The 23,923-nt window shown below is 42.8% G+C and overlaps 1 protein-coding gene across 1 annotated transcript in view; it reads left to right on the top strand.

Moving 5' to 3' along the window:
* The window catches only part of CEP89 (centrosomal protein 89), a 70,540-nt gene that overhangs the window by 12,946 nt on the left and 33,671 nt on the right, over window positions 1-23,923 (top strand). Inside the window, 9 exon segments of the mRNA XM_075189193.1 lie at window positions 1,771-1,860; window positions 2,730-2,819; window positions 4,952-5,191; window positions 6,091-6,233; window positions 14,003-14,053; window positions 15,783-15,866; window positions 17,852-17,955; window positions 18,902-19,017; window positions 20,374-20,554. Of these exon segments, the coding sequence (XP_075045294.1) occupies window positions 1,771-1,860; window positions 2,730-2,819; window positions 4,952-5,191; window positions 6,091-6,233; window positions 14,003-14,053; window positions 15,783-15,866; window positions 17,852-17,955; window positions 18,902-19,017; window positions 20,374-20,554 (1,099 nt within the window).

Here is a 23,923-nt window from a genome sequence, read left to right on the forward strand (position 1 = left end):
TAACCCCTATACTATCGTTGGCCATTTGCTATACGCACTTTCTAGTGAAGGGTATAGGTGCACTTACCTTTCCTGAAGCCCCTGACATCTTCGTGGGACCAGTTGTTGTGTTTTTTTGTCTGTGAGCGACCCCCTGTGGACAGAAGGGCCAGACAATCGTTATTGGATTCCAGATAGGAAGATAAACCATTAGTTTGTGAAACAATGGTGTTGTAGCCTATCCATGGCCATTATCTGGCTGTAAGGTGATGACATTACTTTTCTGTATCTATAAGGTTAAATATCAGCCCTGGACTCTAATGGAACATGGCCTCAAGTGGATGAATTATCAAGGATTGTGCTATAACCTTTTATGAATTAACAAAGGTATAATTTACAAACAAATTATATTTCTGATACAGAACACAGTCACATGGCCGCCATTGCAGCGTAGTCTTCCTAATCCAATTCCAATGCAATATGTAATGTCTGGCCCCATGGACAGTTGATGGGCCACAGTGAATCTGCCTGTTTGTGCATTTAATTGTCCTTCTAAAAGCTGCTACATTAGGAATAGATGTGATGCAAGATACAGAGACACATAGAAAATAAATAAATCTTTATAGACAACAACACCGGTCTCAGTATGCTCAGCAAGTGATGTGTCTGTGTGTGTGTGTATAGCCACATGTAACAGACGTGATTGTCAATAGCTTACGTTGTGTACAATAAGCACATTCAATGTGTTCATGATTCTAAAGTATACAGTGTATGTTGTCCATGCACCGTGGAACCAGTTGTGTAGAATCAGTACTTTATGAGAAGGAATACTCATTAAAAGAGAATTCTGAGAATTTTATTGTCCAGGCAGTTTTTTGATTACTTCCTTTGCTCCGAGATGCACCAAAAGATCTTCTGTGTATAGACAGCTGTGTCCAGTGCTCAGAAATCTGTTGTATCTAAGAGTCAACAAAGGAATCTGCAAGGATGGAAGAATTCTCCTGAAGGTGGGGTTCTCTAGTAATATTTTGCAGTTATTACCCCACTCCACAAACCCAATGTCGCGGTTTTGAACAGCACAGATAACCTGTCATTCTGTGGACTAGGATCCCGTTCTGAATTGCCGCATAAAAGAGCAGTTTGTTTGTTTCCGTATCTGCGTCCTTCAGACGTTGGCCTGAACAGAACGTTTTTGTGTTCACCTCTGGTGACAGCATCGAAAACTCTGAGCTCTTGAAATAGACATTAGCAGCAGCAGATGACGGAGATGAGGTCAGAGTAAGCGGCTTGATGTTTGTGTTAAGTCCCAAGGGACGCACACTTCTCCGTCTATAAATCTGTCATGAGAGGTGTTTATCTCTCTCTCCCAGACTAATTGAACAGAAAAGAACACTGAGGCGTCATAACAAATTATAATTATTATTAAAATCCTCCCTTAACCTCTTTGGAAATCTTGCTGTTCTCTACGATCTGTTGATTGATTGTTGTGCTTGTAATATTAGTTTGTTTTTTTCCATCATAATAGTTATTGTTCTTATGTTCGGTTAGAGGATTAAAGAGCCCCTGTCACACAAATTAGGGGCAGCCATCAAATCGGTCATACAACTGTTGACACAATGTTTACATGATGTTGCCCATCCTTACTCTAAGCAGCTAATTGTTGTCGAGTTTTGTTGACACCGTATTACTAGTGGTTCTCTGTCATTCATCAGTATAACCAATTGTAGCATTCAGAGTTTCCATAGGTTGAGCAGTGTAGCGAGAGGTGTTTACATGTCGGTCTTTCCGCAGATCGTAGAGTTGATGCGTTTGTCGAGTCTCCGATTCCTCGTCCTGACCCGGAGAGCGTCAGAAAGCGGACAGCAGAAGTCGTCCGATCAGGTAGTGCAACTCTCTATTACTCATCACTACAGAATTACAGTTACTATCTTGTGATTACAGAGCACTTGTTACACATCAGTATAATATGCAGGTGTTTAGTGTGCCTTGATTAAGATTTACTTAATTGAAACGCGTCGCAAGGGGGGGTGATTGGGAGACCTACACGCACCGGACTGTTCAGACTTGTTTCCAAATATAGACACTCGTGGATCTAACCAGCCGGCTACCCGGTCCCCGGAAAGGGATTTAAGTTTTTTTCTACATGCTTGTATCCATCCTATATGCGATTCTACATCTGAGGGATCGATCTGATACAACAGGAGAAGTTTTTGATTGTGCGTTGCCTAATCACGTCTGTTTGAAATCCTACTCTTGTAACTGTAATACCAAAGGGGTTTCTTTCATATCACGTGGTGCTATACGTAAGAGGCCAATTACACATTGGTGTCCACGGGTTTACATCATTTAACTTAAATATGAAAATTGCGCTATGATGTGATTATCTGGATGTATGAACATCTCCGGAAAAGATTTGTGAAAAATACAGCTATTTTGGTTATATTGAATATCCGGGGGACATATTATTGGATCATTCCTAAGTCAGAGACTATTGAAAGACATTTTGGTTTCATTGGTTTTCAAATTATAACACTATAACTTGTATGTTTTCATCTTGCAAGGATTGTTGAACTCTCTCTGTGTGTTGAGAATTAGTAAGGTAGGAAGAACCATACCTACCCACCATGTTTTATTTACATTATCTTGGTACATACTTGGATGGATTGTATGTAGGTGGGCAGGGGGCTGCTTCAATTTGTTAGCACAGATATACTTGAATTATTTTTGTTTACATGTCTGTCTTTCTACAGATCGTAGCGTTGATGCGTTGGTTGAGTCTCCGATTCCTCGTCCTGACCCGGAGAGCGACAGAAAGCAGACAGCAGAAGTCGTCCGATCAGGTAGTGCAACTCTCTATTACTCATCACTACAGAATTACAGTCACTTTCTTCTTGTGATTACAGAGCACTTGTTACACCTCAGTGTAATATGCAGGCGTTTAGTAACTAGTGTACTTTATACCGTACAATATGGCTCGTTCTCCGCATGGTGAGCTTGATAACCGTACAGACGTGTTATGGCTTTTTCTCCCCTCTGTGTACGAGTTTGTCTTATACCTGACTTTAACGTACGAACCGGGGGCAGCGATAACATTTAATCCGGCTTAGGTAGTAATGTTGTTTATTGCCGATGAGTTTCAATGACTTGCCTCTGTCTGGTCAAGAAATACAATGTCACAAAGTAGTATTTAAGAGTCAACAGACGTTTAAAATTCACGCGTCCCCTCAATAGCAGGGTGAGGCTGAATTAGCAATGTCTCGGTTGCAAAAAATCCCAATTCATAAATAAGCTTGATGTAAATGTATGAAACAGATGAAAAAGTTTAGTGTTTGTCAACAAAATGCTTGTAAAATAAAACAAAGAAATGAAACTAAAAACGACCAATCTACAATAAAACCTCTAAACAACCATTCTGATGTATTGTAATAGAGACAAAAACTGTAAATATTCAATTGAGTGTATCTATATTTTCATTCAACTCATCTGAGGTTTCCAGTCAATGGATGCAGCATGTCTGCCAGTGTTTGAAATCTATCTGTGGTGTCTGTTGGTAAGTAGTTCAGTAGGAGCGATACAAGAGCCGCATCATTATAAGACATGGAAAGCGTCTAGATAAGGTGTGTTGTGAATAACCCATTAGGTTGTCGCGTCTGTGTTGGTTTCCTGCAGGGTCGTGTGTTTCATCCAACGTATTGGTGATTGTCTGCCCATTCCACAATATATACTAGAAATAGACATTACCAGATATATCGGATTTAGTAGTAATCGGACTGTGTTTTACTTCTCCATCCGCAGTAGCTGCCTTTGGCTGTGCTGTGGGATTTGTGAATTGTGGAATGAATGGATTAAATTGTTAATTCAACTGACACTAAGAACACACACTAGATTACCAGCGTTGCTTTATTATAAAATACATTAGTCAGCGTAAAGCAATTAAAGCTTCTCCAGTAAACTTAGACTATCCTGCTCAATAATCCTCTTTCAGAAAACAATGGATTGCAGGAGACACCCAAACGGACGTTTCGGAGAGCTCAGTGTCCGATGTAGCTCAAGATGTATCCAGCTCAAAATATAGTATTTGTATCCGGCGTACAAGTGTATATACTTACGCCTAACGCGAGAGATGTGGTTTGATACAGGAGTGTCAAAGTCACATTACCCTATTTGTATGCAATGCCATATAAGGAACTATACATGGCAGTCATTTTGACAGTTTACATAAAATACTTTAATCTCAGTTTCATGTTCAACCATCCTACTTTAGATGTTCCCACTGAGAGTTGTTTTTCATTTTAAATGCTTCTATCTATTGAAATGTATTGAACATAAAGCATATCATTATTACCCTAACCTGGAGTAATCGCTATTGTTCTCTCCCCGAACTGTGCTGATTTAAGTCATATTTGTTTATAAAAAAACCATGAAAACTTTATTCTCTCAGGAAGACAGAAAATAACAATGTTCCAGAGGTTAGAGAGTCCTAAAGGTCACTCTGGGTCGGTAGACAAGAAAACCGTATAGCCAGCGAGGTTCTAATGGGTAATTCAGAAGCAAAATCCAAAAGTCCTGCCTGGTTATCACACAGATGGGAAGGTAATACAAGCAGGGAACCGGGGGAGAAACGCAGTCACGAAGTGGAGAAGTCCTAGCCGGCACAGAGGTTTAGCCAGAAATCAATTTAACAGGTTCAAGGAAGAGCTGTCCCTTTAATAGTACTTGTCCGGCGCATCTTGATGACATCAGTAGAATCCGTAAGGCTGAGTCCAGGAAGTTCTGCGCATGCATGGAACAGGCAGGTGGCTGACATGTGGGCAAGGTAAGGTGAGGATAGACCTGCTGCTTCTGACAGACTCGCTGCACGTGACCAGTCCTAACTTAATGCATTTTAGTGGTAAGAGCCACGTGCCACCTGTAATATTAATGTATGGTTATTGATCATTGTGACGATGACCTATTCTGTGATCGCTGGTAGGAGGCTGTTCATCGCTCTCATCCATACATTGTACAGGGGTATCGGAGGCCGTGAAGACCGGATCATTGCCAACAAACCGGGAGCTGCGGGCGGCAAATCTACAACTAAGCAACCAGAATCAGGAGCTGGGGGGTCAGGTGGAGGCATTGAAGCAGAAGATAAAAACCATGCGAATGAAGATTAAGAATATGAAGAATGAAAGGAAGGGAATGGAAGAGTCCTGGCGGAAATCAGGAGAAGGTAACTGTTAATAGGAGATGTTGAATATGAAGGATGGAATGTCGGACATGAGGGAATTCCTGTGACCTCACTGGTTGTCGCTGAGCTGAAGAGAGATCACGGGGTGTAAAGAGCCCCCCTGTGTCACAGCACTAAATGTGTGGAAATAAATAAATACATTTATCTTTCATCGTATTTCCATTCATGTTTCACTGTTAAATCTAAAAACCGTAGAGAACCGTTTATTCAGATACTTCGCCAATCGAAGCCCCATATGTTATAAAAAGAATCTCTAAACTACTTTGTACTTAAAACGGTTTGAAAGTTATTAGACGCTTAATTAATCCATCTCAGAGCTGTAGTATTAGTTCTGCTTTAGAGGACCGAGGCGGCAGATCCTCCATCCTCCCATGCCTGTGGGGTCTAATTTACAGATCCTATATGGTCTTATGCCATGTGTGAGTCTGTCTGAAGGCAGAGCGAGACAAGCAGTACCGCTCCTTCTCTAGCACAAACAGTTGTGGGACACTGCTGACCATGGGCTATAGAGGGCGCTGTGCAGTAAAGGCACTGGAAGCAGCTGTCCTGCAATAGTCTATAAGCATTGAACAGAGAAGTAAATAAATTACTTGTTATTAAGAAACACAACTTGGATTATTGGTGCATCACCATTGGTTGCTATTTATATTTCTGGTCATTGCACATAGACCACTGGAGGTCACTGCCGTTCTCTGTTGGTTTCCAACGCTAGGATTAGTATATTGGTTTACTTGTGGGAGGAAACGAGGGTTCACTTTTGTCCTTAAATCAGTGACCATAATCTATATTTAAGTAGCAAAAATGTTCTATGAAATGGTGCATAATTGTATGTCATTTGTACAACGCTACGCTCTGTGTTCATCGTTGTTTCTTTCCCTTAGCGGAGGCAGCGGAGCTGTTTTCTCTGCGGGAGCAGGCGCAGGAGCTGGTCGATGAGAATGACGCTTTAAAGATGACAATCCACCGGCTGAACGTGGAGCTGAGCCGCTATCAAACCAAGTATCGCCCTTTGTCCAAGGAAGAGGTACTACTGTCTGTGTTTCTACCAGCGTTATACTAGATGGAAATGTTTTGTTTAATGTAAAATCTGTGCGTCAGCTGGGAAATCTCAAACTTTTTTCTTTTGTGTCGTAAAAGATTAATAAGCTAAAAACGTATCCTGGAGACTTTTATCCACAATTTACTACAAGATAAAAAGTATCTGGGAAATAGTCGGACTTCTGTATGAGAAAAAAGTGTCCTAATATTGGCCCAGTCTGGAACAAGAAGATGACTGTGTCACTACTAATCCCCCCCGAATACAGTTCTCAGAGTCCGATGCGATAATATATTTTATTTAGTGCATATATTTTATTGTATGAATATATAATCATGGAATTAAGTCCAGTACTCCTCTGTTTTGCTTATGTCAAGCACAACAGTGGTGTAATCTCTGGTAAACACAATGGCCAATTCTAGCCAAGGATTCTGGGAACGATCGGCTGTAATGTTACCCACAGCTTGCATGCCAGGCTAAAATTACATTCATTATGCCCACATAGAAACCAGTACAGATCAATGCTACCAGATTTTCTGAAAGTCCATCTTAAGTCACTGACGTAAGACAATTACACTGTGGGCAATGGCTGCTTCTCTTTTTTACATGTATCTTTGCATTTGCTCTAAGGAAACATCTATGATTTAACCTCCCATATTCAAAGTTATTAACCTGAAGCTGCTCTAGACTTATTCATGAATACTCCTATAAGTAATAATTTCCATCTCACACGTATGATCTTTCCCCACAAACAGCCAGCAGATTATACACGAAACATAAAATCCTTTCCAGACATAAGCCTCATATAGTAAACACAGCCCTATCGGTGTCTCTCCTCCGTGATAATGACAGAACTAAATATAGTATTCTGCTCAGGCTGCTGCGTAATCATAGGACAAATCCTGAGATTTAGCTGGAATTTATAAGATGAACTCTACTGGAAGAAAGTCATTTTCTGCCCTAATAACTTTCGCTTCGGATGTGATCATCTTCCAATATTTCTTCTAGATCACACAACTCCTTCTAATCTGTGACCTTTATAAGTATACGCGTGTTCTCCGGATCAGCCCAGGGTTCGATCCCCTCCTGCTGCAGACTATTGATTGTTGAAGGCCTCGCTGATATCTCTCGCCGGACAGTGTGTGCGTTGGTTTACAGTGATAAATAATGCAGAGGTTCTCCCTGGTCTGCGCATAGCCTGATCTACACATTACAGCAACCACATAATCACAGGTGCTCTCTCAGTTTAGGTGTTTCTTATAATTTCGTATCCGCGCAGCCCGACAAGAGCTGGAAGATATTAATAATAGTAATGTAATATTACACTGTGTTTATACTGTGTTAGTGGGGTTATAGTGGACCCATTATCCGCACACAGTGCGGCAGCGATATAGTGAGCCGAACCAATATTTATGGGAAGGCGGCCTACCAAATCACCAGTCACCCATGACCTGACTGAGGCTTGAGGCAGCCATGTTATCGGTGACCATGATTCATAACGCAGCCTACACATTGATTACAGACCAGGATGATCGCTCCAGCACATGATGTAGCCTATTGTTTCACCAATGGATAGGCTGCATTGTCCTACATATTGATGCAGCTCACACAATGGCTGCTTCAGCTATGTACAGGGGACGGGTAATCTTTACTGAGAAAATATGCTCTTTTAAAGGTGGGTTTTATACATATTTTGTTAGTCTATAAGAGTTCAGTGAAATGGTTGGGGGCGGGGGGGGGGGGGGGCGGAGGGAAATGTAATTGAGAGTAATTTCCGAACCTTAAATTTTCATCCAAGAGTTATAAAATCACTTTACAAAACCTCTTACATTGTGATATACCATATATCCAGTAAGGACACAGGCACAAGTTTTCTCTAAGGAATTGTTTTCTCCACTACGAAGCCAGAATGCAGACAGAATAAATATGATGTGACCTATAGTCGTAATGAGACAGAAAATAGTTAAACTAATGGTGCACATTTGGTCAATTATTAAATCCCACAACCTGGCCAAGATGTCTGTTATTTGTTTATTTATTTGTCATCAAAGCTGAAATGTATTGATCAACTTGCACCATCCAGATCATGGGTTATATATTTTAACGCTGATAGCATAAAACAGCAACTTGCTTAATCTGCCCTCTGATGCGCTTATTCCTGGGTTGTGCTGGTAGGGGGAGGTGTGTAATAAATGATATATATCTGACTGGAGCGCTTCTTGAAGTCGCTCGCCTACAGAACGTTCTTGTGTGCAGCTCTCTCCCTTCTCGCTCGCTGAGCTGTCACTGAGGCTTCCTTTCTCTAAGCTGTTTACAGAAGGGTTTTGCTGTTACCGTACCACCTCCTAATTCTTCCTGACAGCAGTTCCCACATGGCTCTCCCCCTGGGATGCTGCTGCAGACTCTGAATGTTTTTCACAGTCAATCTTGCTCCCCACCACAAGACTGAGCCGGCATCAGATCTGCCACAGGATTTCAGATTCTACGTTTTAGCATATTTTAGTCCTAACTGGAAACAACATCGTGAGTGTTCAGAGAGATTGGAGGCGATGAAAATAAACAGTATACAGCAGTGATGAGCGAGAGTACGAGTGGTTTATTTGTGTCTGTACTAGATGATAGTAGATTGTACCTCCAGTATAGAGACTGAACTGGACAACTCTGTGTCATTGTATAGCACAATATAGACGTTCCCAACATAAAGCCTCCTATTATTCCATATTCATAATCCTTTATTTGTAATATTCTAACTTTTATACAATAAAGAAAAGCAAACTGCACGGCATACTATAGAAATGTAAAGCGTTACAATCTCAGTGGAGGGGTGATAACGGTCCTGTTGCTGCACACGTGGTGGACCTCAAACTTCATGCATTTTCCTGATATATAGTGTCTTCAGCCGCTCCTTTTATACCACGGTATTCCGTGGCACATCCATACAATGGGACCAGGGTTTGATGCACGTAAAATGGCATGTGGGCGCACCAGTGTGCAGGTCAAAGGTGTTCGGGTACCAGAATGTGATGGTGATATACTTGCCTTAAATCAAATCTGTCTGCACCCAACACAATGAAAGTCTGAATTCACCGTCTCCTGTTCTAGATGAGTGTCAGTCTGTGGGGGGAGTGGAGCTGGTGGCCAAGCTAATAGCCAAGTGTCCTCTTCCATTTGTGTCTACAACAAAATGGAAACCGTACATTCCTGTGGGTAAATGTATTAAATTGCAGTTTTTGCAAGTCGCCGATATTCGGCTAGTTTGCAGGACAAATTTTACAACGGCAATGTCTTTAAAGGCCAAACCGCAGTTTAATACATTTACCCCTTGCACTCTTTTCAGCTGGTTTCTGAGCAGGAAAAGTCCTTACTAAATGGTGTTCAGGCTTCTGGCAAATCTGTACCCCCTCCCCAGACAGAATCGTATGTAGCCAGTTTCTGAACAGTATCCTGGGTCTCTCAGCAATGTGTATACAAACTGTTTTGTGTCTATTTGTCTCAGTCAGCATTGGTTTATGGTGATTATATCACTACCAAACGTTAACCATTTGTAGAACTGGATACATTTTTTGTGTTTGTTTTTCTTTTTTATTTGTCCATTTTACTTGTTACTAATGATATGTTAGTTTGTGTATTGCTATGATGATATATATATATATATATATATACATACACACAAGTTAACCCGTGCATGATACTCATGCATTCTAGTCAAATCAAGCTACTTAAGGTGTTAAAAAGGTTCTTGTCATGCATTTGGGTCTAGCCCAGGCCTCCTCAGGGGAAGAGCGTTACTTCCCGATGTAAGCGCCCTTTTTTAACGTGGTTTTGTCCACATGTCACCACCTCATCATTCTTCTCCATCACCTCATCCTTCATTTTCATCGCCACATCTATCCAGATGTCTATCCAGACACAGGGATCTCTCTCAGCGGTCCTGAGTATCACACTCCTCTCACTCTGTCACCCCCCGGCAACCACCAGCCACTCCCCACTGTCACCCCCGGGAACCACCAACCACTCCCAACTGTCACCCCCGGGAACCACCAACCACTCCCAACTGTCACTTCTCCTTCAAGAAATATATATATATATATTTTTTTTTTAAATCTTTATAAACACTTTTAACAATTAACAAATTAAATTAACAAATTAAAAACATCCTTGGAAAAAAAAAATCAGAAAGGGCTGAAATTTGGTATACTCACACACTAAGAATTTAGTAGGTCAGTGTATAACTCCGCCCAGCAGGTGGCGCTGCAGCTTGGTTTTATTTTTTACACACACACACACAGACACAGACACAGACACAGACACAGACACAGACAGACTAACACACGCCACTAGACATTTATATTATAGATATATATATGAAATTTGCTATGTGATCAGTAAAGAATGCTGAGATGATTCCTTTTATATTTCAAGTTTAGTCCTTGTGATTTATTGATTGTCATTGCAAAGCAAACTTCTGTGGGAACTTTGAGACATTTATATTCAGTGTAGAAGTCCGATATTATTAGTGGTATCCGTGGAGTAAGAGCGGTTTTGTTTAGTAACCTGATCATTTTCATGTGTGTTTATCATTTCGTTTTTATTTGATTTTAGGTCATGTTCAGCTGCTCAGTTTTGGAGGATCTAATTTATGGAGGATCACAATTGGTGTTTTAGTCTTTACTTGTAGCGATACCCTGGGTGATTTTAGATAATTGAGAACGTAGGGTATTGAACTGTCTTCATCAATAGATAGATAGGGTATATAAGTTATCCTACCTCTTTAGTGATCGCTGGTTAATTTTGTTGCAATCTTTATATCTTGGTGTTAGAAATGCTCTTTCACAGAGCCAAGACTTTGAGATTCTGCAGAGATTCCACAGTGTAATGTGACTACCATGGCAACCACAGTCACATAGCACATGATTTTGTAAAGGGGCCCCTCTGAGCTCAGTCTGCTCATGCACTGGAAATGCCCCCCCTATGCCATCACATAACCCCAGAGTCTTCCTACTTAGAACACAACATTGAGAAGTATGAAAACAACATGAATGAAGCTATGTTTGTAAAAGTGATTCTAGCAACTATCTCCACTTGATGTTTTAATATATAGATTTAGGGATGGCAATACTGTCACACAAATACGTTACAGCTGAAAGCCTGTGATTGTGACTGACAGCCATAATCGTCTCCCCTCCAGAGAGATTTTGAAAAGGAGGTAATTATATGTAGGAGGACCAAAAAATTGACTGTCAATACATGCATTAGAGGTACTTAACTTGCTATTTAATGTAAAAAAAAAATGTGGTCCATGTGGGATTTTTGCTTTAATAAGTGAACATTGTAATGGATAATTGATGACTGTGCTGGAATTTTTATGAAGGTTTTGTATTTTCCATGTGAAATTATGTTGTCCGAGAAATGGATTAGTGACATCATTAGTGTTCGGTGCATTCAGCCATCTCTCATGTTGTTTTTTTGTATTGATGGTGATCTCAAAGTTATCACCTGGAGTTTGTACAGCGGTAATGAAACTACTTAGCAGTCTGTGCCTCAGTTTGACGTTGCTCAGCAGTGTGTTTTACCATGTTATGGTTATAACATGTTTCGGATTATTGTGTCATGTTATCTATATCTTTGTTATCTTTGTATTGTGCCTTCATTACTGTAACCTCCCTCTCTCTGGCCTACCCATCTCTTTCTTTGCCCCTTTTCAGTCTGTCCTATGTGCTGCTGTTGTCTTATTTTTTCGCTGCTCTCTCTCTGCCAGTCACTACATTGGCTCCCTGTGTGCTACAGAATTAAATATAAACTCCTCGCCCTCATTTCCATCCTCTACCCACATACCTTGCCGTCCCCTTCGCTATGCTAACGACCGCTGCTTCACTTCCACACTGATTACCTCTTCCCATCCCGCCTGCAGGACTTCGCCCAGGCTGCTCCCCCACCTTTCAGGTTCGCCTCTACTGCCCAAGGCTGCAAGCGCCTTAAAATCTCTTTTCTTTATTTAAGCCAATCAGCCTTAATATAATAATAAAGATCACAGAGGTGACGCAGGGTATTGCAGTTTGTTGTTTATACATTATAAACTTCAGAGGTTAAAAAAATGTACATTTAAAACTTTCCGATGTGTGTAAAGCTTAATATCTTTCATTCAGAAACAGCTTGTTACAGGCCCGATGCCAGATCCACAATGATACCTCCCAGCAATAGGGTGGCCCATCCAGTCCAATGACTATTGTAGCGGGTGGTGGGGGGAGGTGAATGTGGCTTCTGTAAGGCTGCAGCATTATCAACCATCAACATAGAAGCAGCCATTGGAGACTGGCATATTGTTCTGTTATAATGAGGAAATTAAATTGAAAGTTGCGACTACTCGCAAACCTATAGCAAAAATGGGATGATTGCGTCTTCATAGGTACGCTTGAAAAATGAAGCTCTCAGTGATGGTCATGTAGGCTTGTATCTATGCAGAAGTAGACGTTTTTACACAGATCCTGTATTCTGATTAGCTGTTTGGAATCATTGATACTATGTACTGACAATATTACATCACAAACCTATTCTCTCTTTATCTGATGAATTACACCCACACTGGTCTAATAAAAGCATTGCCATATTTACAAATCTTTATCCAGCATCACTGTTCTAATTCGGGGTGCGAGCCGTCTTAAGGCTGGGAGATGTATTGAGATAAAACATTGTCACGTAGTCTGGTTAGAAAGATAATACGTCTGAACACTTGGATATGTTACACAGCTGGGAACACACATTTACATAGCCATGTATATCAATACTGCAAATCCGAAAGACAGAGAAATCACTGTTTTCCTGTACCAAGATTATCTTCTGTTCTTATTTACATTTCTTTTTTTCATGTACTGTACAATAATACTCCTTTATTTAGAGATAGAATTGATGGTTTTAGCAAAGGGAGATACCAGTAATGTTAAATTAAGCTGTTTGTTTTGCTTTTTGCTTAACTCATTGAGCTTGTAAATGCTAAAGTGATTTGAAACAAGTAACCTGCATCATCGGACGTCTGCAGGGAAGCAATGTGGGTTCTCAGTGCTGGATTTCCAGAGCACCTCTGTGATGTCACTGCTTAGTAAATTGATGGTGATTATGCTCATGGTTATTGGTTCAGACCACAGAATCGCTACCTCCGCTGTTCATAGACAACTGGTGCTCATGAAACCCCCTCTGTTTAAAACCACTGTAAGGGCCTCGTGCACACAGTCATTATTTTAAAGGAATTATCGCACACTCTCAGCCTATTAAACACTCTTTGATGCTGATTGTCCAAAAAGTAATGTAAGCCAATAGACCTGTACACACAGACTTTCTGACAAGCGTTCACTTCCCTTTATGTAACCCTGACCCTGCTTGCAGCGCCAGATGCGTTTAACACTGTGAAATATAGAAGGGATGTCTTTTGGAACACTCATAGCTCATTTTGCTGCTGAGAAGCTTTCTGGCACATTAGTGGACGCACTGCTAACGCTCTGTTAAAGCAGAGACAAGTACTTGGGTTTGTAAACGCTTTCACTAGCATTTACAAGCCTTAAAGGCAATTTACTTATGTGTGTGCACTAAAGAATAACAGCCAATCTGACCTTTACTTTATATGTTACTGTAGATATCCCTCTTTGAGCAATTTTAACCCTTAATGTACCATTAAAATGTGTCATTTAATGATGGTATGATCTGTTACACATTTTTCTCTATTTCTTTTTTTTATTGTTTTCCATTTTTCGCCATTTCCCCAGAATGTAAAGATAAGCGGATTACCTTCCAGAGGACCCCCGCCTCCGTGGCTGGTAAGTGGATGGCAATCTGTGCCTCTTATGTTCATTTCCATGTGTAAGAACTGGAACATTTCCAGGTTGCAAAAGGTATGAACACTACACGGCTCGTATCTGTTACTTGGCGTCTTTATTCTTCCCTAGGTGAGTTTATCACATGGCAAGAAGCGCCTAATGTCGTTCATTCCTGTTGTAACATGTTTGTGTAAATGTTACAGTGATGTCATCGCCATCATGTCCTATGTGCGTTACTGAACAGTGCTGCATATGTGTGTATTTTAAAAATCAATTGTATGTATTAGTCTGCCAGTTCATATGTACTTCATTGTAGCATTAAATACATGGTTAAAGGAGACTGTAACTTTAAAAAGTTTAATTGCTCAATATTGGCCCTCACAGGGGGATGAAGACGCTGGATACAATTTTCTGTGGCTTCTCTGCATTAGCTGTGAGCAGACACAGGGGTTATGACTGGTAACTCTGCTCCTGCTCTCTGTAATAATTTCCATTCTGTCTGGATTTGACCCCACTTACATCGTACCCTGACCCTAATGATGTCACCTGTATGCCTTAATTGAGGCCAGGCTCGAATGAGGCAGGATGTGGTGCTTTGACTCTACGAGGCAGGATCAGCTGAATGAGGCAGGATGTGGCGCTTTGACTCTGCTAGGCAGGATAAGATGAAAGAGGCAGGATGTGGCGGCTTTGGCTCTGCTAGGCAGGATCAGCTGAAGGAGGCAGGATGTGGCGGCTTTGGCTCTGCTAGGCAGGATCAGCTGAAGGAGGCAGGATGTGGTGGCTTTGGCTCCATGAGGCAGGGTCAGTTGGAGGCAGGATGTGGCGGCCTTGGCTCTTCTAGGCAGGATCAGCTGAAGAAGGCAGGATGTGGCAGCCTTGGCTTTGCTAGGCAAGATCAGATGAAAGAGGCAGGATGTGGCGGCTTTGGCTCTGCTAGGCAGGATCAGCTGAAGGAGGCGGGATGTGGTGGCTTTGGCTCTGCGAGGCAGGATCAGCTGAAGGAGGCGGGATGTGGTGGCTTTGGCTCTGCGAGGCAGGATCAGCTGAAGGAGGCGGGATGTGGTGGCTTTGGCTCTGCGAGGCTGGATCAGCTGAAGAAGGCAGGATGTGTGGTGGCTTTGGCTCCGTGAGGCAGGATCAGCTGAAGGAGGCGGGATGTGGTGGCTTTGGCTCTGCGAGGCTAGATCAGCTGAAGGAGGCAGGATGTGGTGGCTTTGGCTCCGTGAGGCAGGATCAGCTGAAGGAGGCGGGATGTGGTGGCTTTGGCTCTGTGAGGCAGGATCAGCTGAAATGTGACAGGTTCAGCCTAACACTTTGTAGTTTAATAGAGTACAATTCTTGATAAAACGGGACAAAGACCATCTAACTCATGTTTTCATCTACAAAAGGTTAATATGCTTGTGCAGGACAGTCACGTTCCGATCAACATTGAACAACCTGTCATATTATTGGAATCCATCCTGGCTCTAAAAGTCAGGAACCTGCGACCTTTATGTCGACCTTTTCTCAGCAAGATTTAGGTTGAAGATATAATTGTGTATTGGAGCTTGTTATGAAGAGATGTGTTTGATCTCATGATCTCCCTTATTTAGAAAAAATAGTTTATTTTTTTTTAAAAGTTTCATTATTTGATTTACCCATCCCAGAGATCTGCTGCTTTTTAACCCACACAAGTGTTTTAAAATAAATAAATTAAAATAAAATATATTTTTCTGCTGTTCTGCAGCTGGATATAAAATATTTATCACCGTTGCTTCTGGCGTACGAAGACAGATTGAAGGAAAAGGACGATGTCATCCTGTCATTTGAGGTGGGTTTTGATTTATTTGCATGAATAAACAAATACAATGGGGCATGGGATTGGCAGTAAATTGCTGTAAGCTTAATAATATGTTCAAATTACCTTTTTAAAGAGATGGTTCACCTTCAGATAACTTTATTTGTATTGATTAGTATGCACCTCCTGCAACTTTTACTAAATGCATTGCTTTATTTTCCTGGATTTTTCTGTGTTTTCCACCAAAGTCTTTATGTCATCCAGGCAGAGTTGTTCGTGTTTTGTTTCCTGTGGCTCTGATGCAGCATAGCTTAAAATGACACTTGGTAATGGCAATCACCACAGGAAATGTGACCAAACAATACAGGGCAAACAACTCTCTGTGAGATTCTGCAGTGTAGACCATCCGAGTCCTTAGGACGTGGAACCCTAATAGTCCAAAATAATAATAATTCCTGGCTCGGTAGGCGAACCACGAATAAATCCTAGCCCACGGCAGGAATTTGATGGGCAAGTATTTAGTCTATTTATGGAATATTGGCTGCTGTACTGGATTAACCTGGCTGCTGCTAACAGACCTCGGACAGATAAAAGAAAAAAAAAACAGATCCCAGCTGCTACATGGAATCTCTTATGCCGGAACCCCTGGTACTATAACAATAGTCCATCACTGTACAGCCCTGAAGGGGGCAGTAAACACAGAAACGGATGGACTGTTGCAGCAAGGCACTGCGGACTCCTTTATGAGGACAGACATCTTTACCTTTTATAGGGATCATCGCAACTTTCGGGATCTGGGGGGTAAGGGATTAGAAGCCCCTCCCTTTATTCTGTCCCCAAGCCCACCTCTGCACCCCCTGCCCTTTTTGGGGAAAATGTGCAATCCGAGCTTCTGTTTACAGGTTTTGTTTTTTGGTTACAGCCTGGATCGTAGTATTGTTTCTTTTTGTTTTGTTGTCTTTTAGGTACTGTAAATTGGACAATTTCAATAAATAGTATTTAAAAACAAAAATTAAAAAAACCCGATATCTTAAACCATAATTATATTTTTTGTAGAATCAAAATGTTTTTTTTTTCATTAGTTTTGTCTGACTGTAGATGGTTTACAATCCACTTCGATGAGAATTGCGGCATAGTTGTTACATGACGTAACCATAAGAAAATGAGCGTGACTCCTGTTCTCCAAAATTGCTGCTATTTGGATGACTATCCTTACATCCGTTTTAGATTTGAATCTGTGTAGTTTGCTTTTTGAAATATTAATGGGTTAAATGCAATGGTCTGGTTATTTAGAACAATTTATAATGTGAGTCCCGCTAATATATTTATAATGTTATATCGAGTGCAATTCTTAGGGTAGTGTCAAACCAGTGAGTTTTCTGCAGTGTTTATGTCCATGAAAGTTTCTAAAACTCTGTCCCCATAGACATCTAGTAAATGTTACTGGAGGGCGTCTAGTGATCCGCCGTCTGGTGCATCGGACAATGAAATGCTAAATCAGATCAAACACTGCTGTAAAATGTATCTCTGTTCAATCCAGTGGTATCGGACTCTCACCTCTCACACAGAGAATATTCATGATATGTAGCTGCTGCTTTATCTCAAAATTGCAGGCAAAATATCAGGAAGATAAACCATTTTCCGGCATGGGAATCGGCTGCCAGTGTGATGCTCTCCATAGGAAATGTCATATGACTTGGTCTTAAAGTGTATTGAAATTCATAAGCAAATCTTTGTATTTATATGCACTATATAAACTGCTATCTAAATTACACATTTTGCTGAAGAGTAAATAACAGTTTGTTTGTGTGTGTGTATATAATATATATATATATATATATATATATATATATATATATATATATGTATATATATTTGAGAATGTTGATATACTACTTGATGGCCAATTCAAACTTGTATATTGCACTTTCTTTGCATTTATTTTATCCTATTTGCTGTGATTTAAGACGTCGTTTTTTTTTTTTGTTCTTTGCCCCCCTCTGCCATCTTGAATTTAGGAGGAAATAAAACATTTCAAACTACGAGTTAACAAGGTCATAGAGGAAAATGAGAACTTGCACCAACTATTGGAACAAGACAGACCTGTAACTAATAAGGAATGGTAAATATTCTGAGGTATTCCTGATATTGTAGTTTGTGTAGCAGCTATTGTTGCAACCTGTGTTTTTTAAAGGACCAGTAAACCCTCCAAAAACATTTTAGTTGATCCCAATAGGGGGCGCTCTTTCCCTCACGTAGTGCTTTAGAAGCCTTGCTGGGATAACATTGTTACCCAGGCAGTGGGAGGAGCATCGTAGACTGGACAGCAAGTTAGGTTGACCAGGTTTGAATGCCGGCCCCTCTGCTGGTCTTATGTGGGAACCCGGCGTTGTTGGAAGACAGCTGAACGCTAAATGCAGATTGTTGTGGTCTTAGGTGCTGGTCTAAGACGTGAAGGGTGGTCACTCAAACTTGGTCAGCTGATCATGCCCATCGTTGTGGGGTAACGAGCTGAAGCCCAGTACAAAGGTGGGACAGGAATCGGATATTTATTGTGATGGAAAAACAACCAATAGTCCATTCTGTAAGTGATGAAAACGACCCTTTTATTATATAAAAGCTTAATATGAAAATATAACAAAATGCAGCCAGATATCACCCATGATTTCCGACGATTCATCGCAGGGAATTAAATTCCACCCATTATGTTTACACACATATTATACTCCTGCACAATACATCTTTGCCTTCGGCTTTTGATTATATAAATATATGGCTGAAAAACTCACAAAGCAGAAAATTACAACCATGGCCTTATCTGTGTGGAGTTTGTAAGTTCTCCCCGTGTTTGCGTGGGTTTCCTCCGGGTGCTCCGGTTTCCTCCCACACTCCAAAAACATACTGGTAGGTTAATTGGCTGCTGGTCCGAAACGTATCTTACCTGGACATTTATTTAGAAAATTCAGCTTTCTTTGAGCTCTGTAACCATTGACAAGTTTGTAATATATTTATATCCTTCCTAAAAGTGCTGTGAAAAATAATTAGTTTATTTGGTCTTATCTTGCTAGGGAGCTTCTACAAACACAAAGTAAAATACTCTTGGAGGAAAACCGAGTTCTTGGCCAACAGCTGGAGGTACAAGATGGAAAGAGCCGCGAGGCTCACACTCAGCATATCCAGGAAGGTGAGATTAACGGTCACGGTCTCTCCCCCAACTTATTCTCCTCTGTATTGTGGAAAATATTGTTCATTTTCAGTTAAGAACAACCTGTCTTAATATATCTGCTCCCCCCCCCCCCCTTCCCAATGTAACAAATAGGAGTTTCTACCCACCCCACCCGGCACCAGAGCCGACATCGCTCGGTCTGTTGATCGGGGGTCGCCCTATTTACTAACTGGTGGTGGGGTTAGGGAGCAGACTATGATATTTTGTTTGAGTACTTACATTAATCATGGGTCCACTAATACTAACATTCCAGTTGCCTTATATAAAAGAGCCACTAATAAGAATTTCATAGGAACGTGTTAATGTTCCCGAATCTTTCACCACTTATAGTCTCTGTAGAGGTGAACGCAACTTGGTTGTAATTTCTGGCCGAAAAACAGCGTATTTCATTCCGTGTACTGAGTCTGAGGCATCTCCAGCTCTGCAGCTATAGCACGTGCCCCAGGTATATGGCAGCCATACTTACACCCACATACGCCGAACCAGCGCAGTCAATCTTTATAAACAATTGGAAAACGTGCATCTGCTATTAGTTGTCATATAATGCAGCAGATATAACCCTCCTTCTCGCATGCCAATGAAATTGAGAAAATGTTTTTATTAAATACACTCGCAAAATCCTATAATATATGCATGAGCAATGAAGAAAGCACCTATCGGCTTCAGAAGTGAAAGTGGAATCAGCCAATCTGATGCAGTTAGCGCTGGGGACTGTCAGCCACTGTGCACGGACATATATTACGGTTTTAAGAGGCGTATCCGCGGCTGCTTTCAGGTCTGCATTGGCTCCCAATGCCACAAACCCTTCATGTGCTCTGCTTATCATCATCATCATCAATATTTGTTAGGACGCCTCTTCAGAATATCAGGGAGCAGACAAACGGGAGACGCACAACCCTATAACTCAGCTCTTACCTTGTACAGAGAGAGCCAGAGACCATAAAGCTGCGCTCCGCTTACACATTCCCCTGTGATAGATACATTTAAGCACTTATTTAAGGTTAAAGTGCCTTTAAGACGTTTTTATTTTATTCAACAGTAGAACAGAGTTTTCACGTCTTGCGGTATTGATCATGGAAGTGTTCCACAGCTTGCATATAAAAGCTGGGAGTTCACCGAGATCGCCCCATCCATCTACGGCTCCCGCTCATTACAATCCCTGCCGTAGGGACAGAATATTTAGCGGCACATTTGCATAGCAGGGCCGAGCTATTGATTACAAATGCACTACAGGAATTTCACAGTAAAGTGACCTTGCCATATATTACACGGTGTTTTGCCATTAATTAACATAAATATTCTTCTCGCTCGCAGTCTCCCAATTAACAAAGCAGCTCAAGGTTTTAGAAGCTACAAAGCGGAGTCGAGAGGAAGAACTATTAGAATTGCAGAAACAGCAGGAAGTTTTACGCTCCAAGTACAACGAGCTGAGAGCTGACATGGATGGCAGAGTCGCTGCAGAGGAACACGTTGCCATGGTGAACGAATTAAAAAGGTACAGCGGCCCGCCCTGTATAATAATTCGGAACAACTTCATAAACATTCATTTGCTTTGTGCATCTGTACAATGTTGGTAAATTTCATGGCAGAAATGAAAGGTTGGAGACGATTCCGGCTGTAATGTTTGTACGGAGTGAAGTATTGTTTAAAGTTTATCTTTAGCATCTGAGACACAGAGCTGCTCTCCTCTTCTGTGTCCCGTATCAGTATTTTTTTTTTTTTGGAGGGGGGCCAGTCAAGTAGTGCCCCCCATCCCCCCTCCCTGGGTGTCTTCCCGGGACAACACCCCAGCCTCCCCCCTCCCCAGGGTGTATTCCCGGGACAACAACCCAGCCTCCCCCCCCCGGGTGTCTTCCCGGGACAACACCCCAGCCTCCCCCCTGGGTGTCTTTCCGGGACAACACCCCAGCCTCACCCCCCTCGGGTGTCTTCCCGGGACAACAACCCAGCCTCCCCCCCCTGGGTGTCTTCCCGGGACAAGACCCCAGCCTCCCCCCCTGGGTGTCTTCCCGGGACAACACCCCAGCCTCCCCCCCCCCCCCCTCCCCTCAGGTGTCTTCCCGGGACAACACCCCAGCCCCCCCCCCCCCCCCCCTCCTGGGTGTCTTCCCGGGACAACACCCCAGCCTCCCCCCCCCCCTGGGTGTCTTCCCGGGACAACACCCCAGCCTCCCCCCCCCCCCCCTGGGTGTCTTCCCGGGACAACACCCCAGCCTCCCCCCCCCCCCTGGGTGTCTTCCCGGGACAACACCCCAGCCTCCCCCCCCCCTGGGTGTCTTCCCGGGACAACACCCCAGCCTCCCCCCCCCCCCCCCTGGGTGTCTTCCCGGGACAACACCCCAGCCTCCCCCCCCCCCCCCTGGGTGTCTTCCCGGGACAACACCCCAGCCTCCCCCCCTGGGTGTCTTCCCGGGACAACACCCCAGCCTCCCCCCCCCCCCCTCCTGGGTGTCTTCCCGGGACAACACCCCAGCCTCCCCCCCTCTCCTGGGTGTCTTCCCGGGACAACACCCCAGCCTCCCCCCCCTTGGGTGTCTTCCCGGGACAACACCCCAGCCTCCCCCCCCTGGGTGTCTTCCCGGGACAACACCCCAGCCTCCCCCCCTGGGTGTCTTCCCGGGACAACACCCCAGCCCCCCCTGGGTGTGTCACTAAAATAAGACACTAAAATCCTTATAAGTGAGCAGGTGTAAGCTAAGCTGTGACTCCTGTTTGAATAATATAAATCACCCCCACTTGTATCTCGTCTCCTACGTGTATTGTGTCGCTGTCCTCATCTCTTTTGACAGATGATTCATCTGATGATTCATACTGGTCAAGGTCAACATGAATGCTCGGTGCTCTTAATTCTGTGTAAACCAAATCTAAATCTGAAATTACATCATCCTGGAATAGCAGACATCCCTGTTTTATTACAATCCTGATTTTCTGTTCTAGAGCAGCTACAACAGGGGTGGGCAAACCAGTCCTCAAGGGCCATATAACAGTTCATGTTTTTAGGATTTCTGTCTGTAGAAACAGCTGGGATAATTACTGACCCAGCCAAATAGATTAACTCAGCTGTACATGATTAAAGAAATCCTAAAAACATGAACTGTTATATGGCCCTTGAGGACTGGTTTGCCCACCCCTGAGCTACAATGACAGATGCTTTATGATTAGCTCTCCTGTGATCTCAGAGCAACGTTCTCTACTCAGGAAAACAAAGTATAAATGACTGGCCTATGTGTCAGTGTGTCTGCATGCTGTCTGTCGCGTGAAATGTCAGAACATGCTGCCCGGTAAGCTCACACAGTGCAGGGCGATATCTGCTGATAATCACTTTCACCAATGGTTGTCATGCTGGGACAGGGAAGATGAAGCTTATCGCCTCATGCAGTACCTTTCATGAGCATAGTCTCCTTAGCTATTGGGAAGCTACTTGTTGAAGAATCCGTTAGGTGGGCAACCCCCTGAAGATTGGATATTTTGTGAGCATTTCCCACTTGTAGAGCTTACAGTCAATGCTATCCTGGGAATAGGCAGTGGAGAGATCTGCTGGCCAGCAGTGGTATTGCATTGGAGCTTTAACACCTGTCAAGATACATACAGGCAGTAATAGAGCCACCTGTGTGGGCAACATGGTGGCTTAGTGGTTAGCACTTCTGCCTCACAGCACTGGGGTCATGAGTTTGATTCCCGACCATGGCCTTATCTGTGTGGAGTTTGTATGTTCTCCCCGTGTTTGCGTGGGTTTCCTCCGGGTGCTCCCGTTTCCTCCCACATTCCAAAAACATACTAGTAGGTTAATTGGCTGCTATTAAATCGCCCTTAGTCTCTCTTGCTCTGTGTGTATGTTACGGAATTTAGACTGTAAGCTCCAACGGGGCAGGGACTGATGTGAGTGAGTTCTCAGTACAGCGCTGCAGAATTAGTGGCGCTATATAAATACACGATGATGATGTGTTATTGCTCTGAGTTGCGTCACCAGAAACAATAATATTTTTGCGTCCATGATCTGCCTCTTTTAAATTAGCCTATGTTGTTGTGTAATGTAATTATTAAGAGAAGAATGAATAATAATATTCATGTTGCAATTATATTTCTAACCTTTATAAAAAGTGTCTGAGTCTTACCTACAGAGTCATTGTTTTTGTATCTGTCACATAATAACACTAGAATATATAGTGATCTCATTACAACAGATTGGCGCATGACATAATGCAGTGGTATAGTCTGATAAAATTGAGACATATGAGGTCGTTTTTGCCACAACAAGGTCTGGAGCAGGGGCGGATCTAGGAAATTACTATACCCTGGGCGATGTAGGGGGGGGGGGCGATTTAGGCCCCGCCCCCTTTCCGACTTCTAAGGCCGCCGGCGGCTGCACAGTATGTGCAGATCCGTTCAGCAGTGACAGTGTGCTGTCCCGCGGCTCTGATTGTGTTTAAAACACAATCAGAGCAGCCGGGCAGCACACTGTCACTCCTGAACGGAGCTGCACAGTGTGTAGCTGTCGGCAGCAAGCCCCGATCGCCCCCCCCCCCCTGGATCCGCCACTGGTCTGGAGGCCCAAAATATTAAGCAAAGGGACGTCCATCATATGCCCTGGTTCATAGGGTTATTTGTGCAGGTTTACTTTTATTGCAGAATTGGATGCAGAAAATCTAGATGCACGAGGTTCATGTTCTTGGGGGGAGATTCAGTTCAGTGTGATGTCCGCAGAGACACATCAACACATTGTTTAGGATGGAATCTCCGCTCGTTCTTCATCCCGTCCCATAGAGGTGCGCAGAGAAGTGAGCGGAGACTCCTTACGTAATGGGCGGAAATGTGCGCATCCGAACATTACGGAGATGTTCTGCGGAAGCTGGCTCCAACATGA

This window comes from Mixophyes fleayi, chromosome 10 (assembly GCF_038048845.1).
Source record: "Mixophyes fleayi isolate aMixFle1 chromosome 10, aMixFle1.hap1, whole genome shotgun sequence".
NCBI lineage: Eukaryota > Metazoa > Chordata > Amphibia > Anura > Limnodynastidae > Mixophyes > Mixophyes fleayi.